Raw genomic sequence first — 20353 nt, 5'->3', positions numbered from 1 at the left:
TGGGTTTCCCACAATTGATCGAAATCCACAATATTTGAGGGTTGTTTTTATTTTATTTTTTTTTCAATGGGAATTGCCCCAAACAAGGCATAATGCCACTTTAGGTAAGGGGCTGAGGGAAAGTTAGAAAAGGATAAGAGAAAAATAACAAAAAAAATCCAAGACAGGAAGTAGTAGAAGTAACAGCTCTCCGTTCTCTCTCCCCTGTCCCTCCGTTCTCTCCCCTGTCCCTCCCCACTCTCTCCTTCTCTGCCCTCTCTCCCTCTCCCTCTTTTCCTCCACTCTCTCCCTTTCTCTCCGCCTCTCTCTTGCCTGCCGTCCTTCCCCTCTCCCTTTCTCCCTCCTTCCCCCCTCCCTTACCTTCTCTCTTCCTCTGTCTCCCCCCAACTCTCGACCCTCCTCTCTCTCTCCCCCCCATCGTGTCTGCCCCCGTCGTGTCTCTGCCGCCCGTCTTGTCTCTTCCCCCCCGTCATGTCTCCGCCCCTGCCCCCATCGTGTCTCTGCCCCCGTCGTGTCTCTGCCCCCCGTCGTGTCTCTGCCCCCCGTCGTGTCTCTGCCCCCCGTCGTGTCTCTGCCCCCCGTCGTGTCTCTGCCCCCGTCGTGTCTCTGCCCCCCGTCGTGTCTCTGCCCCCCGTCGTGTCTCTGCCCCCCCGTCGTGTCTCTGCCCCCCGTCGTGTCTCTGCCCCCCGTCGTGTCTCTGCCCCCCGTCGTGTCTCTGCCCCCCGTCGTGTCTCTGCCCCCCGTCGTGTCTCTGCCCCCCGTCGTGTCTCTGCCCCCCGTCGTGTCTCTGCCCCCCGTCGTGTCTCTGCCCCCCGTCGTGTCTCTGCCCCCCGTCGTGTCTCTGCCCCCCGTCGTGTCTCTGCCCCCCCCGTCGTGTCTCTGCCCCCCGTCGTGTCTCTGCCCCCCGTCGTGTCTCTGCCCCCCGTCGTGTCTCTGCCCCCCGTCGTGTCTCTGCCCCCCGTCGTGTCTCTGCCCCCCCGTCGTGTCTCTGCCCCCCCCGTCGTGTCTCTGCCCCCCCCGTCGTGTCTCTGCCCCCATCCTGTCTCTGCCCCCCGTCGTGTCTCTGCCCCCCCCCGTCGTGTCTCTGCCCCCCCGTCGTGTCTCTGCCCCGCCGTCGTGTCTCTGCCCCCCGTCGTGTCTCTGCCCCCCGTCGTGTCTCTGCCCCCCCGTCGTGTCTCTGCCCCCCGTCGTGTCTCTGCCCCCCGTCGTGTCTCTGCCCCCCGTCGTGTCTCTGCCCCCCGTCGTGTCTCTGCCCCCCCGTCGTGTCTCTGCCCCCCGTCGTGTCTCTGCCCCCCGTCGTGTCTCTGCCCCCCCCGTCGTGTCTCTGCCCCCCGTCGTGTCTCTGCCCCCCGTCGTGTCTCTGCCCCCGTCGTGTCTCTGCCCCCCGTCGTGTCTCTGCCCCCCGTCGTGTCTCTGCCCCCCGTCGTGTCTCTGCCCCCCCGTCGTGTCTCTGCCCCCCGTCGTGTCTCTGCCCCCCCCCGTGTCTCTGCCCCCCCGTCGTGTCTCTGCCCCCCGTCGTGTCTCTGCCCCCCGTCGTGTCTCTGCCCCCCGTCGTGTCTCTGCCCCCCGTCGTGTCTCTGCCCCCCGTCGTGTCTCTGCCCCCCGTCGTGTCTCTGCCCCCCGTCGTGTCTCTGCCCCCCGTCGTGTCTCTGCCCCCCGTCGTGTCTCTGCCCCCCCGTCGTGTCTCTGCCCCCCGTCGTGTCTCTGCCCCCCGTCGTGTCTCTGCCCCCCGTCGTGTCTCTGCCCCCCGTCGTGTCTCTGCCCCCCGTCGTGTCTCTGCCCCCGTCGTGTCTCTGCCCCCCGTCGTGTCTCTGCCCCCCCGTCGTGTCTCTGCCCCCCCCGTCGTGTCTCTGCCCCCCGTCGTCTCTCCCCCCCGTCGTGTCTCTGCCCCCCGTCGTCTCTCTCCCCTCCCCCGTCGTCTCTCTCCCCTCCCCCCGTCGTCTCTCTCCCCTCCCCCCGTCGTCTCCACCCCTCGTCGTCTCCACCCCTCGTCGTCTCCACCCCTCGTCGTCTCCACCCCCGTCCTCTCCCCCGTCGTCCCCCCGTCGTCTCCCCCCGTCCTCTCCCCCGTCGTCTCCCTCCCCCCATCGTCTCCCCCCCCGTCGTCTCCCCCCCCGCCCTCTCCCCCCGTCGTCTCCCTCCCCCCCCGTCGTCTCCCTCCCCCCCCCCCCGTCGTCATCGTCTCTCCCCTTTCGTCGTCATCGTCTCTCCCCCTTTCGTCGTCATCGTCTCTCCCCCTTTCGTCGTCATCGTCTCTCCCCCTTCCGTCGTCATCGTCTCTCCCCCTTCCGTCGTCATCGTCTCTCCCCCTTCCGTCGTCATCGTCTCTCCCCCTTTCGTCGTCATCGTCTCTCCCCCTTTCGTCGTCATCGTCTCTCCCCCTTTCGTCGTCATCGTCTCTCCCCCTTTCGTCGTCATCGTCTCTCCCCCTTTCGTCGTCATCGTCTCTCCCCCTTTCGTCGTCATCGTCTCTCCCCCTTTCGTCGTCATCGTCTCTCTCCCCCTTTCGTCGTCATCGTCTCTCTCCCCATTTCGTCGTCATCGTCTCTCTCCCCCTTTCATCGTCATCGTCTCTCCCCCTTTCGTCGTCATCGTCTCTCTCCCCCTTTCGTCGTCATCGTCTCTCTCCCCCTTTCGTCGTCATCGTCTCTCTCCCCCTTTCGTCGTCATCGTCTCTCTCCCCCTTTCGTCGTCATCGTCTCTCTCCCCCTTTCGTCGTCATCGTCCCTCTCCCCCTTTCGTCGTCATCGTCTCTCTCCCCCTTTCGTCGTCATCGTCTCTCTCCCCTTTCGTCGTCATCGTCTCTCTCCCCTTTCGTCGTCATCGTCTCTCTCCCCCTTTCGTCGTCATCGTCTCTCCCCCTTTCATCGTCATCGTCTCTCCCCCTTTCGTCGTCATCGTCTCTCTCCCCCTTTCGTCGTCATCGTCTCTCTCCCCCTTTCGTCGTCATCGTCTCTCTCCCCCTTTCGTCGTCATCGTCTCTCTCCCCCTTTCGTCGTCATCGTCTCTCTCCCCCTTTCGTCGTCATCGTCTCTCTCCCCCCGTCGTCATCGTCTCTCTCCCCCGTCGTCATCGTCTCTCTCCCCCGTCGTCATCGTCTCTCTCCCCCTCCATTGTCTCTCCCCCTTTCCCCGTCGTCTATCCCTCCCTTCCCCCGTCGTCTATCCCTCCCTCCCCCGTCGTCTATCCCTCCCTCCCCCGTCGTCTATCCCTCCCTTCCCCCGTCGTCTATCCCTCCCTTCCCCGTCGTCTATCCCTCCCTTCCCCCGTCGTCTATCCCTCCCTTCCCCCGTCGTCTATCCCTCCCTTCCCCGTCGTCTATCCCTCCCTTCCCCCGTCGTCTATCCCTCCCTTCCCCGTCGTCTCCCCCCCCCCAGTCATCTCTCCCCCCATGTTAACGTTTGGTATTATGTTAACTTCTTCTGATTGAATGTTGAGCTTTGCATGTGTGCAGACCTTTTCAAATGTGGGAAGCGGCCGCATGAAACGGGAGACAGCCGAACGTGTGAACGCACGGAGAGACGCCACAAACTGCATTATATAATAGCTAGTTAGACATACTTCCCAAGCAAAACATGGCTACACTTTCAAAGTGATGATCATTTGCACATGATGGCTGGTTTAATCCTAACCTCTGAACTAAGTACTGAGTGAACATCAATTTTTTGTTTTTATTGCAAACATTTCTCCAACACACATGAGTGAAATCTAGAACAAGGGAACAAACATGTGCTTTCCCGATCTAAAATGCTTTTAATTTTTTTTTCACATTCGCCAACACCCAAAGAAAGCTTGCCTGGAGAATTTTATTATTACTATTTTTTTCCCGCGCATGTGAAGCGAAAAGTAGGGTGATGCAATTGGTTCACTTTGTCTCTCTATTGACGTCAGTCTATGATCGAGGAACTACTTAATTTCAATTTAATTTTACATTTTAACCACTGTAGAACATGAATCGGAACAGGAACCTGCAGTTTAGCAGTACTTTGACTGAATTTGGCAAATTTTACGGAATCTCTTCCCGAGTGTGTATGCGCACAGAGGACAGAGGTAATTTTCTTGAGTCTGACTGTCTGGCAGTCAAACAAAGTAGAAAATCATTCCAAACAGGAAACTTACTCTTTTTAAGGATGTCATAAGTGATGCAAACAATAGGCATAAATAACTAATTCATCGTGTTAAATAAGGCGGTGTAAAAAGATGGTGCATCAACGGCGATAAAATTCCGTAAAAGTTTTTTTTTTATTTCTGTTTTTTTTTTTTGTACAGCCTTTAAAATCTTCATTTTATTTCAATATAATGATATACTTGAACACCAGAACACAAATCGCCTCTTTGTCACTTCCAAAAACCTCCAGTTTAGCAGTACAGTGTGTAGACAAAATATTACACCATTTTACAAATCAAATTTTCCGCTTGCGTTCCCCAGCGGGGGAATATCTCGATGCAGTCAAAATCGCGACTCCTCGGAAATATAGATTTTGGTCGGAAACACAAAGCAATAGTTTAAAAGACCCTTCCCATGTCCTTTTTTTTCAAGACTGGGTGGGGTAAGGTGTTCTATGAACTCTCTAATTTTATTTTTTTTTCAACCACGAGGAATTGGCAGACCATTAATTTGCTCCTTGAGAATAATTGTTGAATCAAAGCTCTTGTACTATTTATTGTGGGATACTATTTGCTTTCATTTCCAGGGCTCGTATAAACAGTTGGTCTTGAAACCTAGCGATGCCCTCGTGGTGCACACTGCAACGTTTACGCACCAGTTTTTGACTAAAGGCTATCATTCTAATTGATCATTCTTCATAATTCTGTGCTCGTTCATAATTTGCAGTGCAAGGTGGAATCCCAGTACTCAGGGACTGAGGTTTTTACATCTTTCGATTTTTCTTATTGCAACGAGGTAGAGCTCGCTTATTGAGGTAATTTTGGATTGTGCCAATAGTGACAACCAATTGACTTTTCTCACCCAATAGAGTTTAACATCAATGCTCTTGATGTTAATGGGAGGACATGCCTCCATGCAGCAGCATCTGGCGGGTAGGTTTTAACACATTTCTTGTCGATCAGAGGCACCTGAACAGTTTTCAGATGTTTCTTGTAATAAACTGAACTGTAAACTTTAACATTCTGTAAGATTAACAAAGTTTTCTTAATTTATCCCCCCCCCCACTTCCCCACTCACATCTTCCTCAATCACTACCACTTTGCTGCAGGAATGTAGAATGTGTAAGACTGTTGTTGGACCGAGGCTGCTATTTTGAAATAAAGGATCAGTTTGGAAGGTGAGATTCACAACCAGAAGAGGCAGTACAAAGTGTAATAACTCGAGCTATAATTTTATTCAAAGCATACTTAAAACGCAAATGATGTGTTGAATTTGTTCTGGTGAGTTCTGACTTGTTTTCCCCTTATGACAAACTATTTTCTTTGATTCGTTTTTCCTCCTTAACCCCCTCCAACCCACCTTTCTCTTGATTATTTGCTTATTTATTTCACTCTTCCTCACCTTGCCATTTAAATTGTCTTCTTGGTTCAGGACGGCCCTTCACTATGCAGCAGCCGGATGCCACTACCTTGCTCTTATCCGGCTCCTGCAGGCCGGCGCAGCAGTGGATGATGCTGACCTGCGAGGGTGCCACCCACTGCACTATGCTGCAAGCTGCAACCGTGATGATCAGTGAGAACCTCTGAGCCTGGTTTTAGACCCTTACTGCCCCCTCCACAGAAACTTGCTCAATATTCTGCCTGAATACCCTGCAGTTGTTTTACACCTACCTCCCAATCCCACCTATGCTCCGTTTGTACCCCCACTTCATGTGTGTTAACTATAACTGCACTCATGATGGGAGGGTTGGGGAGGGGTGCTGGAAGGCACCTCTCCTCTCAACATTTTTCACAATTTTTTTTTCGCAACTGTTGGGGATTTCAAATTTCTCCTCATGAATTTTTCTCTATTTCTCTCTTCTGTGATATTTTCAATTTTTCGCCTATTGTATATGATCAGAAATGTCAATTTCATGAATAGATGTTATTTGCATGTTCATAACTTATGTAAATTGAAACATTCATCCAACATAATAAGAAAACATTATGATTTTTCAACTTGAGAAACATAATTCATTGAGATTGTGCACTTTTCATGCATTTTCATGTATCCAATGTCAAGAATTGTAGGTTTCTGTGCAAACCCATTGAATTAGCATATTGCATAACTAATTAGGAAATAATTAGACAAATTAACATATTTTTAAAACATACTTTTACTATCACGTTCATTACATGATCTATGCATGTGCAAAGTTGTTCAAGTTCATCGGACCATCTACGGCTGAGATCTGAGAACCCCCCTCCCCCCAACCCCCGCCACAGTCAGGGAAAGCTCTAAATCACCCAGTTCAGTTGAGGTTGAAAGCTCTTTTCACAGCCTTAACCTCTCTATAAAAGAGCCAGGCTGATACCATTGTAAATGTAAACTGGCAGGTACCCATGGAAATTCCGCATAATATAAAATGTAACTTCAATAATTTTGTGCAAACAAGTTATTTGATTAAATAACCCCCACCTCAAGTCCTCAGATCCCCCCCCACCACCACCCCATCCCAACTCTGAGTCCTCACCCCATGCCCCCTCAACCCTGAGCATTCACCTCTCTCCCCAAAAGCCCAATTCTCTGTTCCCTCTCTGCACCCCACACCAACTCTGTCCTCCAATCCCCTTTCTTCCCATTCTTCAAAGCAAGAGGGCATTCTTAGATCATTATCCTGTGTGCTTGAAGCAAAAAGGGGGGTTTTAGAAACTGTTTCACTTCTGGCAGGCTGTCTGTCGGTCTACAAGCGTTAGTTTATGATCGAGGAACAACTTGATTTCATTTGAATTATATTTTGAACACAAATCGGAACATGAATTGGAAAAAGAACCTGTAGTTTAGCATTATTTTGGATCTAAATTTGACCTCGGAGACAATTGAGATAATACTTTTTGTCTGTCTGCCTGTCTGGCAGTCAAACAATTGAAAATGATGCTAAACAGGAAACTTACCCTTTTTGTGGGTGTCATAAAGGACCCAAACAACAGGCATGAAGAACTAATGTCATGTTAAACTAGAAGGGCACTCTGTAGAGCGCATACCTCTGCCCCGTAATGCCTGATACACGATAACACATCGGGCCCAATACATTGTTGAAATATCGTGCTACATATCGTTTTTGAGCCCTATCTCTCAATGGTGAAGAATCACTTAAAATATTATAGTAGTTTGATCCGGATTCGGATATTCACCAAAATTGAATCGATTCATCCTGGTTACACACCCGTGTCCACCAAGTTTTGGCCGAATCCGTCCACAACTTTTTGAGATGTGCTATATGTCATTTTTGTCCCTATCTCTCAATGGTGAAGAATCACTTTTAAAATTCTACTATTCGGATCCAGATCTTCACCAAAATCTAATCAGTTCGTCCTTGTCACACACCGAACCTGTCCACAAAATTTCATCCAAATCCGTCCACAACTTTTTGAAATGTCCTGCAGACAGACAGAGAGAGGGGTGAAAACAATCTCCTTCACCTTCAGTGGCGGAAGTAATAAGGTGGTTTAAAAAAATGCAACATCAACGGCGGTAAACTTCCGAATTGTTTTTTTTTTTTTTTACAACCTTTAAAACCCTTATTTTATTTCAATTGAATTATATACTTGAACACTGGAGAAAACAAATCGCCTTTTTGGCACTTTCAAAAACCTTTCATTTCACAGTACTTGTTCAAAATATTTACGGTATTTTACATCATTACGGCCAATCAAATTCACTGCTCGTAGACTCCGCCTATGTCCTTGTTTCCCAGGTCTGTGCAGGTAAGGTTTTCTGTGAACTCTCGAGTTACACACTATTTATTTCTTCATTCCCTTATTGAAACAGTGGAATATTTAACCCTTTCCTGTCGTCTATCCATCTTAATATTATGCCATTGCCAATTTCACCTTCTCCTACCATACAGACAGATCTCTCAATTCAATTTAGCTTTCAAAAAAAAAAGCCAGAAAATGCGACAAATAAACACTGCGAATGTCTGAGCTTCCAGCAATTCTTTGGTCACCTTGCATATGTTTTTTGCCTGACCTCCTTTGCAGCAGTTGAAACTTGGCATCTTTACAGACATGAAGAGATTGTTCAAGAGGTGGCAGAAAAGGGGGATTGTAAGGCTCGAAAAGGGCAGAGAGTGGAGAAATATAGATCTTCCAAAAACTCTGAGAAAAGAATAGTTATTTGATTAAATAAACTGTCATTAAATGATTCAATGGTGCCATTGGTGGCTAACTTGTTTGTGAAAGGAAAGGAGCACCTTTGCCTCTTCCTAAAAAAACTCCAATGATGCCCAATCCTTTTTTTCTCAGAGTAAAAGGTCCCAGGATCCCCAGCTGGCAGTGGAAAACTCTACTCCATTCTAGTGCCCATTGATGAATGTTTTGTAAATTGTGATGGGTCCATCTGGTCTGTAAAGTCCATGTTTCACGGTGCTTACCATTACCAGATGCCTCAACCTGCCTGTGACTAAAGTGGGGAAATTTATGGCATAGTGTGGATTAGTATCTGCAAAGTCAAACTCAGTGCTTTCTTGAGAAGCAAAGATTCATTGATGCAGACCACAAAAGTATTTCTCCCTGAGTCATGCCCCAAGAAACATTAGCATCAACTGAGAGATTGTGTGAAGGGATTTGATTAGTCATGGCACTGGTTTTGTGTTCACTCAGGAAACTAGTGAGTTCGTAGCTCTTTCCTTCATTGTTGGAGAGCTTACCTGAAAATGTGACTATCACGGTTCAGCATCTGGTTATTTGAGAACAAGCCATATCATTTTGTCATATACATTTGTGATTGTCAAACGGGAAGGTTTCTTCTTTGTATTATTGTTCTCTTTCAAGTCATGCCAACGGCAAACTTGCATAATGCAGCTTTATGTGAGAGTGCAACTTCGGGTTTTTATCTGCCATCCCCCACTTAAGAAAGAAAATCGTGCTGGAAGCCTCGGATGGTGCAATGGATGAGGTGGATAACTTTGCAGAAATAATGGAAAAGGATGCCTTGCTGTAAGTGCGTCTGTCCCCACCTGTCCATTGCCACACTTCTTCCTTGCTGGTGATCAACTGTCATTGGGCATTCCCATTTACACTGTTACTCTGCGTTTGTTAAGCAATTGTGAATCGTGCTTGCCACACACATAACAATGTCAGTGCTTCATGCTTTTTGCCAGTTTATGACAACTATTAACTGTCAATCTTTGTTTTACTGAACACCATGAACAGTACAGTCAGTATAATTATCTTGTGGATTGTTTTTCACCCCGCGCACTCAAAGCAAAAAGCGTGTTTAAGCAATTGGTTCATGTCCATCTGTCTTTCTGACTTATCAGTTTATGATGGAGGAACAACTTATTTAAATTGAATGTTATATTTTGAACATGAATAGGAAGACAAATTTGCCATTTTACTGTACTTTGTCTCTGATTTGTCAGGATTGCGCATTCGCAGGGAAGAGTGAGATAATAGTTTTCTTTCGTCTGCCTGCCTGGCAGTCCAACAAAATTGAAAAACATTCCAAATAATGTTTTTAGGGACATTATAAAGGACACCAACAACAGGCACGAAAAACTAATGTAACATGTTCGATAGATTGACGTAAAATGGCGGGAAAACCCAGAATTAATTTATTTATATGCCTTTAAACCTTTATTTAAATTGAATTATATACTTGAACACAGAAGAACACAAATCACCTTCATAATATTTCCAATAACTTCCATTTTTGCAGTATTTGGACATAGGGTGGTTGGTGGATAAGACTTTCAAAAGTGCTAAAGTTCTGGATTTTTTTTCAACGATCTTCAAAATCATTATTGTATTAAAATTGAGGTATGAACTTGAACCCTACATGGGGTATTTTGTTCTGTGCACCCTCAAGTTTAATAAGGCAATCAAGCAGTCTCATTCATTTAATGTACAGTCATCATCTCCTTTTATTTATTTATGAGCAAATACCACCTGTCATTTTGCTGATGGTAATACTAAATGGGAGAGGGACAAAAAGAGGGGGAAGAAGGAGAGAGGGATGTGGAAGAGAGAGCGGGGAGAGTGAAGAGTTGGAGGAGAGAGGAGGGGAGGGGTGGGGGAAGGGAAGATGGTGTGAGGTGAGAGGAAGGCAACACGGTAATTTTGGTTTTCACCTTTAGCCTGGTGTGGCTCAGTGGTTAAGGTGGTGGCTTGGGGTCCTGAGTCCGAGCCCCGCTGGCCACTGAGTTAGCACTCAGCCTGTCATCCTTCCGAAGTTCGGCAAAATGAGCACCAGTATACTGGTAATTATCCCTGCAGGGTCGAAGGCGACTGAAGGGTTGGCGTCAGGAAGGGCATCCGGCTGTAAAAACATTGCCCCAAGAAAGGGTACCATGATTGGAGCCCGCAAAAAGCTGAACCTGCTCATGGATAAAGGCTTTCAAATGGTGTGATGATGATTAATTTTGGTTTTCACCTTTGTATATTTTATCAGTCATAAACTTTTTTTTATTAATCGTCTTTCCACAACTAAACAGGTGCTTGAAGCATTTGATTCATACTGGGGGAGCCGATCCGTGTGCCCGTGATGCCCAGGGATACACTGCAGCACATTATGCTGCGGCCTCAGGACATGCCCCCTGCCTCAAACTGGTAATGATATTCACAGAACAATGAATAGCTCACATATTTGTGGTGAGGCGTCACAGAGATCGTATGAAGTTTTCTGTTCATTTTTTATTTTTGCAGCTTCTGGAACTCGCAGGTACTGATCTGTTGAATAGTCCACACAACTGGAACCTCACAAGTCCCCTTCACCTTGCTGTAAGTTTCCTTTGAAAATTGACCTTGTTTATCACTGTGACAACCTTACCACTTTTCTTGGAAGAGCCTTAGACTATCGCTGTAACACATTCACGTCTTTTAGCTGTCTTTCCATGTTTACATCATTCCATCGTCCCACAACCTCTCATGTTATGATTATTTTGAGTGTCACAAATTCTTTACAAGAGACTGTTGGGCAGTGTGTTTGTTCAGTGCTGTGTAAATGCTGGTATACCTATGATTCAATGTGGAACTACAACGGCCCTCGGTCAAGCGCATACCTCCACCAAACTGAACAGTTTGCGTTTTGTATCCCATTGATAGGCCGGATCCGGATCTTCACCAAAATCGATTCAATTTGTCCTTGTCACACACCCACTCTCCATCAAATTTCCTCCGAATCTGTCTAACATTTTGAGATATCCTGCTCGCAGGCAGACAAACAAGTGTGAAAACATAATCTCCGTCCACCTTCGGTGGCGGAGGTAACAAATTGTTTATTATAGTTGACTGTGTAACGCTTGTAAAGCAAGATGTTTTTTGAAAAGTTGAGAGAATAAAAAGGTGATAACTTGTAATGTTGTAGTTAGACTTTAACACGTTGACTGCCGACTCTTGCCTGCAAATGCCCTGGATCATGTAGAATCCGTTTATTGTTTCACGAGTCAGTAAGTGACCACGATATTCGTTATGGGTATCTGTCTGTCCCGAGCATAGCTCCGTGGGTTTTGATCCGATCCTGATAAAATTTGGGTGGGAGGTTTATATCATGATCTAGTTGTGTTTTCCTGAGAATGGGCGGAGCCACGCCCCAAAAACGTGTTTTAGGAGGTAGCCGATTTCAAGTTACATCTTCTCCGAGGGGGTTTGTCGAATCTGGCAGGGGTTTCGGTTTTTGGTTAGCCCAATGGCACCTGCATAGCCCCACGGAGCTCGATTTTTTTTTTTTTTTTCGTCCCAAGGTCAAGGTCACAAGGTCACGAACTTAGAAAATGTCAAAAAAAACAATAAATTGGGCATCGAGCTCCTAGGGTTTTCAACTGTTTCGAATGAAAGTTGGTATGCAAGTAGTGCTCTTCGAGTACTACAACTTTTGGTTCACGAGTCAGTAAGTGACCACTATATTCGTTATGGGTGTGTCTGTCTGTTGAGTAGTCAATCTAGTCTATCCTTATTATCAGTATTTCCATCGATATGTTGGGTAGTCGATCTTGTCGAAAAAAAAAAAATCTTTTTCAAAAAATTTTTTTTTTGAGATTTGTTCTACCCTTATTATCAGTATTTTAAATGGTGATTTCAGTTAATACAATGGCGATTTCGATGAAACTTGGTTGGTAGGTTCATACCATGACCTAGTTGTGTGCAAATGAGAACCGTTGCTATGGACCCATCCGTTGCCTAGCAACGGACCTTTGAAATTTTCAAAAAAATCTCAAAAATTATTTTTTACGAAAATCAAAAATCGGGTCACGAGCGACTGTGGGCAGTACATTCAGCCATATTGTCAAAAACTTCCAGCCGGATCCTATGAAAACTGTCGGAGAAGATCGTTTTTTTATTGTTTTTACCAGGGTTCATTCAAAGTCTAAGTTCGTTATATCTCAGAGACTATGAGTCAGATATACATGAAACTGGTATGGTAGGTTCATGGTATGTCCTAGTTATGTGTGAGAAAGAACCGTTGCTATGGACGCTTTTGTTGGCTAGTAACGGCTGAGAAACGACTAAATTCGACTTGATCGACTACCCATGTCCGCCTACCGGCTTGTCTGTTGGGTAGTCGATCCAGTCGAAAAAAAAAAATTCCAAAATAACATTTTGAAATTTGATCTACCCTTATTATCAGTATTTCTGTCGATATGTTTGTCTGTCTGTCTGTCCCTCTGTTCGGTCCAGTGCTCTGTTAATACAATGGTGATTTCGATGAAACTTGGTTGGTAGGTTCATACCATGACCTAGTTGTGTGCAAATGAAAACTGTTGCTATGGACACCACCGTTGCCTAGCAACGGGACTTTGAAATTTTTGAAAAATCATAAAAAATTAATTTTTTTAAAAATCGGGCCATGAGCGACTGTGGGCAGTACATTCAGCCATATTGTCAAAAATTTCCAGCCAGAGCCTATGAAAACTGTCGGAGAAGATAGACTTTGAATGAACCCTGGTAGAAAACAATTAAAAAATGAAGTTCGTTATATCTCAGAGACTATGAGTCAGATATACATGAAACTGGTATGGTAGGTTCATGGTATGTCCTAGTTTTGTGTGAGAAAGAACCGTTGCTATGAACCCCTCCGTTGCCGAGCAACGGCCGAAAAACCTCTAAATGTGGGGGTATTTTAACGAAAAAAACAATCTGCAGCATTAACCCTTGAAGCTAGAATTATGAATTTTCTTGTGCTTAATCCACAGGTCATTCCCCATCAAACGGGCCCATCACGTCAGGTTCTATTGGGTAGTCGACTACCCATGTCCGCCTACCGGCTTGTCTGTCTGTCTGTCCCGAGCATAGCTCCGTGGGTTTTGATCCGATTTTGATAAAATTTGGGTGGGAGGTTTATGTCATGATGTAGTTGTGTTTTCCTGAGAATGGGCGTGCTGCGCCCATTATGGGCGGAGCCACGCCCAAAAAACGTGTTTTTAGGGGGTAGCCGATTTCAAGTTACATCTTCTCCGAGGGGGTTTGTCGAATCTGGCAGGGGTTTCGGTATTTGGTTAGCCCAATGGCACCTGCATAGCCACACGGAGCTCGATTTTTTTTAATTTTTTATTTTTTATTTTTTTCATTTTCGTCACAAGGTCACGAACTTAGAAAATGTCAAAAAATCATCAATAAATTGGGCATCGAGCTCCTAGGGTTTTCAACTGTTTCGAATGAACGTTGGTGTGCAAGTAGTGCTCTTCGATTACTACAACTTTCATCATTTACGTTTTTCCCGATTCCTGCCAGTTTGTCCGTGGCATCCCCTCGATAGTCAAAAAATTAAAAAGGCGAACCGTGTACATTTCTCGTGAACCATCGCCGTCTCCAGACTTGTTCAGTTGGCAGTCATTTTGTTGAGCTGTGTGGAAAGATCGTGAGAGTTTGTAAAATTTATTGTGTCTTCAGGATAAATAGCCTTCCAATAATTTGTAGGAGTTTGTAGAATGTAGAGGGAGGGCTTTTGCAAATTTTCTTGCTTAGGTTGATATAATTGGAGGGGAGGAGCAGTTGAAGGGGGAGGGGTGTGGAGAGAAGAAAAGCCAGTCATCACTTTTGTAATGTACAATGCATTGCTAGAGTGCTGTGTTTATCTCTCGTGCTTCACCTTTTAAAATGGAGCTTTGGAGTGTCCCTGAAAGCTGATTGGACATCGACCAATTAAAGAATTTTGAGGTTTTGTGACACACATTCTTGTTCTGTTAATTTTATTTTATCAAGTATATTGCTGTGTGTGCACTTTATATGCTGTTGCATTGTACACTTTTTGTCTTGAAATGTACATATTTTGGGCCTTTGCAAAACAACGACCAAGATAATGTTTATTCCATGTTTGGCTGTATTTATCTCCTCACCAGCCCTTCACATAAATTACACATTCATCCTCATTGATGATGATGATTGACCATTGATGAGGGGATGATTGACTGGTGGAGGGAGATGACGACTGGTATTGGTGGGGAAGAAAGGGAACGCAGTTAATACATAATTATATACAATGGGAATAAACAAAATTTAAAGAATTAGGGTGCTACACACTGGACTCAATCACTGACTGGGAAAAGGGACAAAACCCGGGGGACTCGGCTCAGGTGATGGTAGGGACGAGGAGACGAAGCCGCACAGGCAGGTCGACAAAATTAGCAGAGGCAGGTAGGCAGGATGAACAGGCACAAGACAAAGACAGGCAGGACGGATGATCTCCTCAGAGAAATCTCTGTTTTACTTTTGAACTTCTCACATGTCGATGGTTCTCTCCTCAGGCTCCCACACAAAAATACTCCCAGCTGCGTTCTCCTCAGACCAACCACCCGATTCAGCTGGGGCATTGCTCCACCCCCTTGGGAGGCATCTATAACTCTGACCCGAAGGCATTCATGGCTCTGCCCCTTGGGAGGCGGTGAACGCGCCTCTCCTCGCTCTCGTGCTGAGTCTCCTGGCTCCCCCCCCCCCTCCCCGGTAGAGGTTGACAGGTTATACAGCACAATTTCCTTAACCTTAATCCCGAACTAATTATTTCTATGCACCACCCTAAATATTTCACACTTAAACAAGGCATCCTGAAGCTGACTTGTCCCGACTTATTACATCAGGTCAGGTCAGGTATGGGAGCATGTGCCACAGCAGCATGTTGCTGCGTCTACTTTCTGCCGGTACTGCAGGGGCCTCCGTCTGGCCATCCCCCAGGTAGATCCTGGCCCATCCCCATCTCCTTGAAATGCCGATCAACCTGCTGCAACCTCAAGGCACGTGGTCGGCCCATTGGCCTCCTCCACTCACGAGACTCCCTCGCCGAGAGAATCTGGTGAGCAGGATCAGCATCATGAAAAGGAGCCACATGTACATACAGCCGCAGCTGACGCTCACGGACTATGCAGGTAACAAATCTCATTGGAGTCTCTCCCAGCAACTGCTCGTTGGACACAAAGTCCGACCAGCGATAGCCAAGGATTCTCCGAAGAGACCTGGTACCAAAGGAATTAAGTCTCCATCTCAGATCCTTGGTCATAGTCCAAGTCTCGCATCTATAGAGCAAGACTGAAAGCACCAAGGACCTGAAGACTCGGACTTTCGTTCTCCCGCACCGGTACCGGCAGCACCACACCCCATGATCCAGTGAATCCATGACTCCCCAGGCCCGACCCAGACGTAATTTGACGTCTTGCTGACAGCCTGCAGAGACATGAATATCACTGTCAAGGTAGGTGAATCTCTCTGTTACCTCAACATCCTCACCACAAACAGGTACAGATAGGATAGCAGTATCCAAGGTGTCATTGAAAGCCTGGATCTTAGTTTTGACCCAGGAAACCCATAATTCCAATGGCTCAGGCTCCTCATTCAGCACCTCGAGGGCCCCCAAAAGGATATCCAGAGTCTCCGCAAAGATGACTGCATCTTCTGCGAAATCAAGGTTGGAGATCTTGACATTCCCAAACGATGCACCGCAACTTGATCTCTCCGACATCCTCCTCAGAATCCAGTTCATACAAGTGCTGAAAAGTGTGGGGGCCAGTACACACCCCTGATGAACTCCAGTTACAACTGGAAATAAGTCAGAGATGGTATCACCACATCTCACAGCACTCTCAGTCCCAGAGTCGAGTTCAGACATCAGATTGATCAGTTTTGGTGGCACCCCACGAGGACCAAGAACCCACCAGAGGGCATCCCGATTCACTGAATCAAATGCTGAACAGAGATCAAGATCGGCTGCAAGCAGCTCCTGCCAAAGCTCTTGATGCTGTTACTCAAGCAGATGATGGCGAACCCTATCAAGAATTATCTGAGCAAAGACCTTGCCCGGCACTGAGAGCAGCGTCACCCCTAGGTAGTTGTTGCAGTCTTGGCAATCACCCTTCCCTTTCCAGAGAGGAACAACAAGACCCCTCTTCCAGTCAGTTGGGAAGATGCCTGTGTTCCAGGCAGAGCACAGATCTGCACGCAACGACACGATTACAGCATTTCCACCAGCCTTGAGAAGTTCAGCATGGATGCCACAGATCCCTGGAGCTTTACCCCATTTCAACCGGTTCACCGCAGCCTGTGTTTCCACAAACGAAGGTGGACCACTGTTGATTGAAGGGTCAACATTCGGGATTGTAACACCCCTGACATCCAACTCGACAGCTGGTGTATCAGCATGGTACAGCCGCTCAAAGTAACAGGCCCAGTGGGCTTTCACTTTGGAATCCTCTGTCAAGAGCCCCTCACCCTCTGCTCGAACTGCAATGGACCGAGGGATGGGCTTGGATGAACGCAATGCGCGAATTCCCCTGTAAGCAGGATGAGAAGCACTTGACCACAGGTGATGCTCTACCCCCTCACAGATTCCTCTCACATAGGCCTCCTTTTCCATCCTTGGTGCATGTACAGTTTTATGCCTCAGCTCCCTGAACAGCTCAGCTCTGCCATTCAGCCTGGCTCTCTGACTCTGGTCAATGGCATCCAGTGTCCTTTGAGAGACAAAATTCTTCTTCGCCCTCCGGTGAGTTCCAAGACATCCACCGGCAACATCAAGGACAGTGGTCTTGAAGGCACTCGACAACTCTTCAGGATCCCCCAAAGCACCCAGACCCCCAAATCTCCACTCAGCCTGTTCTCAAACTCCTCAGCTACCCTCTCATCCTTGAGCTTGCCAACATCCAGCTTAAGCTGGGATGATACCATTCTCCTGGATTTAAGCTGCAACTTCAGAGTTGCTACAATAAGCCTGTGGTCAGTATTGAGGAACTGATCACTCCGGCAGACCCAGCAGTTCTGGATCATCCTCCAGCGACCATCAACGAGCACATGGTCAATCTCCTTTGCCACACCGCCAGTGTTGGAATACCAAGTCCAGCGATGAGCCTGTGGGGCTGAAACCAAGAACCAGCCACCCTAAGTCCATGACTTATTGCAAAGTCAAGGAACTTGGTGCTGTTCAGGTTCATATTTCCAGACCCATGGGGACCAACACACATTTCATAACCATCCCTATCAGTTCCAGTTGATGCATTGAAATCCCCCAAGCCTGGAAGAGTGTCTCGCCTGGGACACTGATCAACCACAGACTCAAGCGTGGGATAGAATGCATCCTTCACGTTGAGATCACTCGCCTCAGTCGGAGCATTTATAGAGACCAGGGAAATCACACCCAAGGAGTGATTTTTTTCCTTTGTCTCATAATACGCTCGTTGACCGGTGTTACCTCAATTATCATTGGAGTCAGCTTGTTGGACACAGTTACAGCAACTCCTTGGGCATTGGTAACCATCAGAGCGACCAGACCAATAGTGGCTGTAACCACCCACCATGATCTTTCCACAATCCATTCTACAAACCTCAGAGAGTGGTGAAATACCGATGTCCAAACGCTTGAGCTCAGATGATAATAGAGACAGGTGATCATCCTCTCTTAGGGATAGGACATTCCAGGCACCCACCCGAAGGGACTGCCTCAGATTAACCCAAGGAGACCACCTTCTGGTGGACGACACCTCAGCACCACCCCTACACACACCACCGCAATCTGACCCGGGAAGGTTACCCTGTGGTTTCCCTCCGATCATCAAAGATTGAGGGTCCCAAATGCTTTGCCCCAATCCTGTCATCAGGTGAGCTGTCCTGTGAAGGGAAGCTGCACAGGAGGTACTCCCACGGAGTGGGTTTTCAAATTTATTTTTGCTTTTATAATGTTTTGCGGAATGAAGGGTTTTACGATGGCCGGAGTGCAAATCCTGCTACCAACCTCCTCATCAAAAGTAACCCAACTGCAGGAGTACGTCTGCGACACAGTTGGGCACAAGATATGGATGGCCGTTGGCTCACAAGGAGCTCCTCCACCCTTTGACATATTTTGTTCTTCATCCTGCTGGATGTTCATATCATACACCCTCCTCACCAAGAAACTTGGTGGGGAAGATGGTTTTGTCGCTGACAACCTGACCATGGAACAGGTTGGTACAGCTTTCCATAGTACCTGTAGCAAATCACAGATCTAATCTGTCCTGACCTGACACAAAGATTGTTACATCAATATTGACTGGCTTCCCGTACATGGACCATTGGACCATGCTACTCTCTTTATACATTCCTATCTGCTCTACGGGAATATCTCACCCCTCCCCCGCCCCTCACAAACGGAACAGTATTTTGCTTTCGTGGAGTTTCAATGTACTCGGAGCCGGTTTTGTGTGTTGGCTACCTTCCGAATCCCATACACTGTGTTGAATGTTTTCCTTTGTCTGTTGCCCTTGTTACCGCTGCCACCGAAGGTGGACGGAGGTGATTTATTCACCTCTTGTTTGGCTGGCTGTCTGTCTGTTTATGAACACGGTATATCAAAAAGCATGCTCAGATTGGGACGAAACTTGGTGGAAGGGTTGGGTGTGATGAGGATTAATTAATTTAATTTTGGTGAGGATCTGGTTCTGGATACAAGAATTTTTATTTATTTTAAAGTGATGATTCTCCATTGAGAGATGGGGCCAAAAATGATGTGTAGCATGAAATCTCAAAAAGTTGTGGATGGATTCAGATAAAACTCGGTGGATGAGTTGGGTTGGTCAGAATAACAAGCCAATTTCATTTTGGTTTAGGTCCAGATCTGGCCTATCAGTGGGTTACAAAACGTAAACTGTTTAGCTTTGCGGTAGTTATGCTCCCGACTGAGTGCCGTTCTATTAATTTATGTAAAAGTACGATATCTTGGAATATCTTTTTCCTGCGTCCAATTTTTCTGCCATCACTGGAGGCATTATGTTTTGGGGTGGTTTGTCCATCTGTACTTACGTCTGTCCATGCTAATTTTCTCTATTTTCTCTGCAACCAAGCTGTTAGTTTTGTTTTGCAACCACAAAATTTTTACCATATGTGCGACTGTGCATGTAGAGTGTTTTAATGATTATGATGTTGTCAGTCACGTGGTGTGGCAGCCATGTTGGAAAAAAGGAAAAACTTTGGACCTCTGTATCTCTGAAACTGCTCCATGGAAAAATTAAAACTTGGCACATATCAATTATTCCCCATGGTAAATAAGTGATTTAAAGTTAAAAAAAAAAAAAATTGTTGATCTCATAGGTGGCTTCATTATGACGTCATTTTATACGTCGAATGCTTTATCCGATTACTATGAAACTTTTTGAGGGTTATCTCGGGCTAAATTGTATGGGGTTATCTGTTTGATGTCATTGGTAACGTGGCGTCGTTGGTCACATGATTCAGCAGCCTTTTTTTATGTTGGCGGAGAAATATCTGGTGACGTCGTGACGTCGAATTGTGCCCTTCTAGTTCTACATGATTAACCATGAGTTTTAATCGCCGTTTATAAAGTAAAATAACATCACTAGGATACCAAATACAGTAATTATGTGTTGCATGTTTCAATGCACAGTCGTGGCCAAAAATATTGGCACCCTTGCACTTTTTTCAAATAACTCACAATTTTCGCCAAAAATAAGTCGAAATTGACAAAGTATTTGTTCTCCACAATTCTTTATTTCATTGTTAATATTGCAGAACCTTTCTTTTTGTTTCAGAACTTAATATATCCTTTTAAATCAGAAAATATAAAACAATGGCATTGACAAAATTATTGACACCCGAGATTTAATGTTTGGTAGCACAGCCTTTGGACAAAATAACTGCAGTCAAGCGCTTCCTGGAGCCATGAATGAGCTTCCTACATCTCTCCACTGACAGTTTGACTCACTCTTCTTGTGCAAACTGCTCCAGTTCTCCCAGATTTGAAGGGTGCCTTCTCCTAACTGCTGTTTTCAGATCTCCCCACAGGTGTTCAATGCGT

The 20353-nt window shown here is 46.5% G+C and overlaps 1 protein-coding gene across 6 annotated transcripts in view; it reads left to right on the top strand.

The window, feature by feature from the left end:
• Nucleotides 1-20353, top strand: part of LOC147032891 (serine/threonine-protein phosphatase 6 regulatory ankyrin repeat subunit B-like) — a 127973-nt gene that overhangs the window by 82827 nt on the left and 24793 nt on the right. For all 6 annotated transcript variants that reach the window (XR_015055395.1, XR_015055396.1, XM_085870877.1 and 3 more), the window contains exons 12-17: nucleotides 4977-5040; nucleotides 5217-5285; nucleotides 5540-5680; nucleotides 9004-9087; nucleotides 10584-10698; nucleotides 10795-10869. Coding sequence is in view for 4 of the 6 variants with exons in the window: in XM_085870877.1 (XP_085727003.1) it covers nucleotides 4977-5040; nucleotides 5217-5285; nucleotides 5540-5680; nucleotides 9004-9087; nucleotides 10584-10698; nucleotides 10795-10869 (548 nt within the window). In the remaining 2 variants the exon portion in view is untranslated. The remainder of the gene's footprint in view (nucleotides 1-4976; nucleotides 5041-5216; nucleotides 5286-5539; nucleotides 5681-9003; nucleotides 9088-10583; nucleotides 10699-10794; nucleotides 10870-20353) is intronic.

The sequence above is a fragment of the Eptatretus burgeri genome, chromosome 2 (genome assembly GCF_056783735.1).
Source record: "Eptatretus burgeri isolate ZD-2024b chromosome 2, Ebu_testis_v1, whole genome shotgun sequence".
NCBI lineage: Eukaryota > Metazoa > Chordata > Myxini > Myxiniformes > Myxinidae > Eptatretus > Eptatretus burgeri.
Note: the sequence above shows the minus strand (reverse complement) of the source record. Positions and strands in the feature narration are given on the sequence as shown.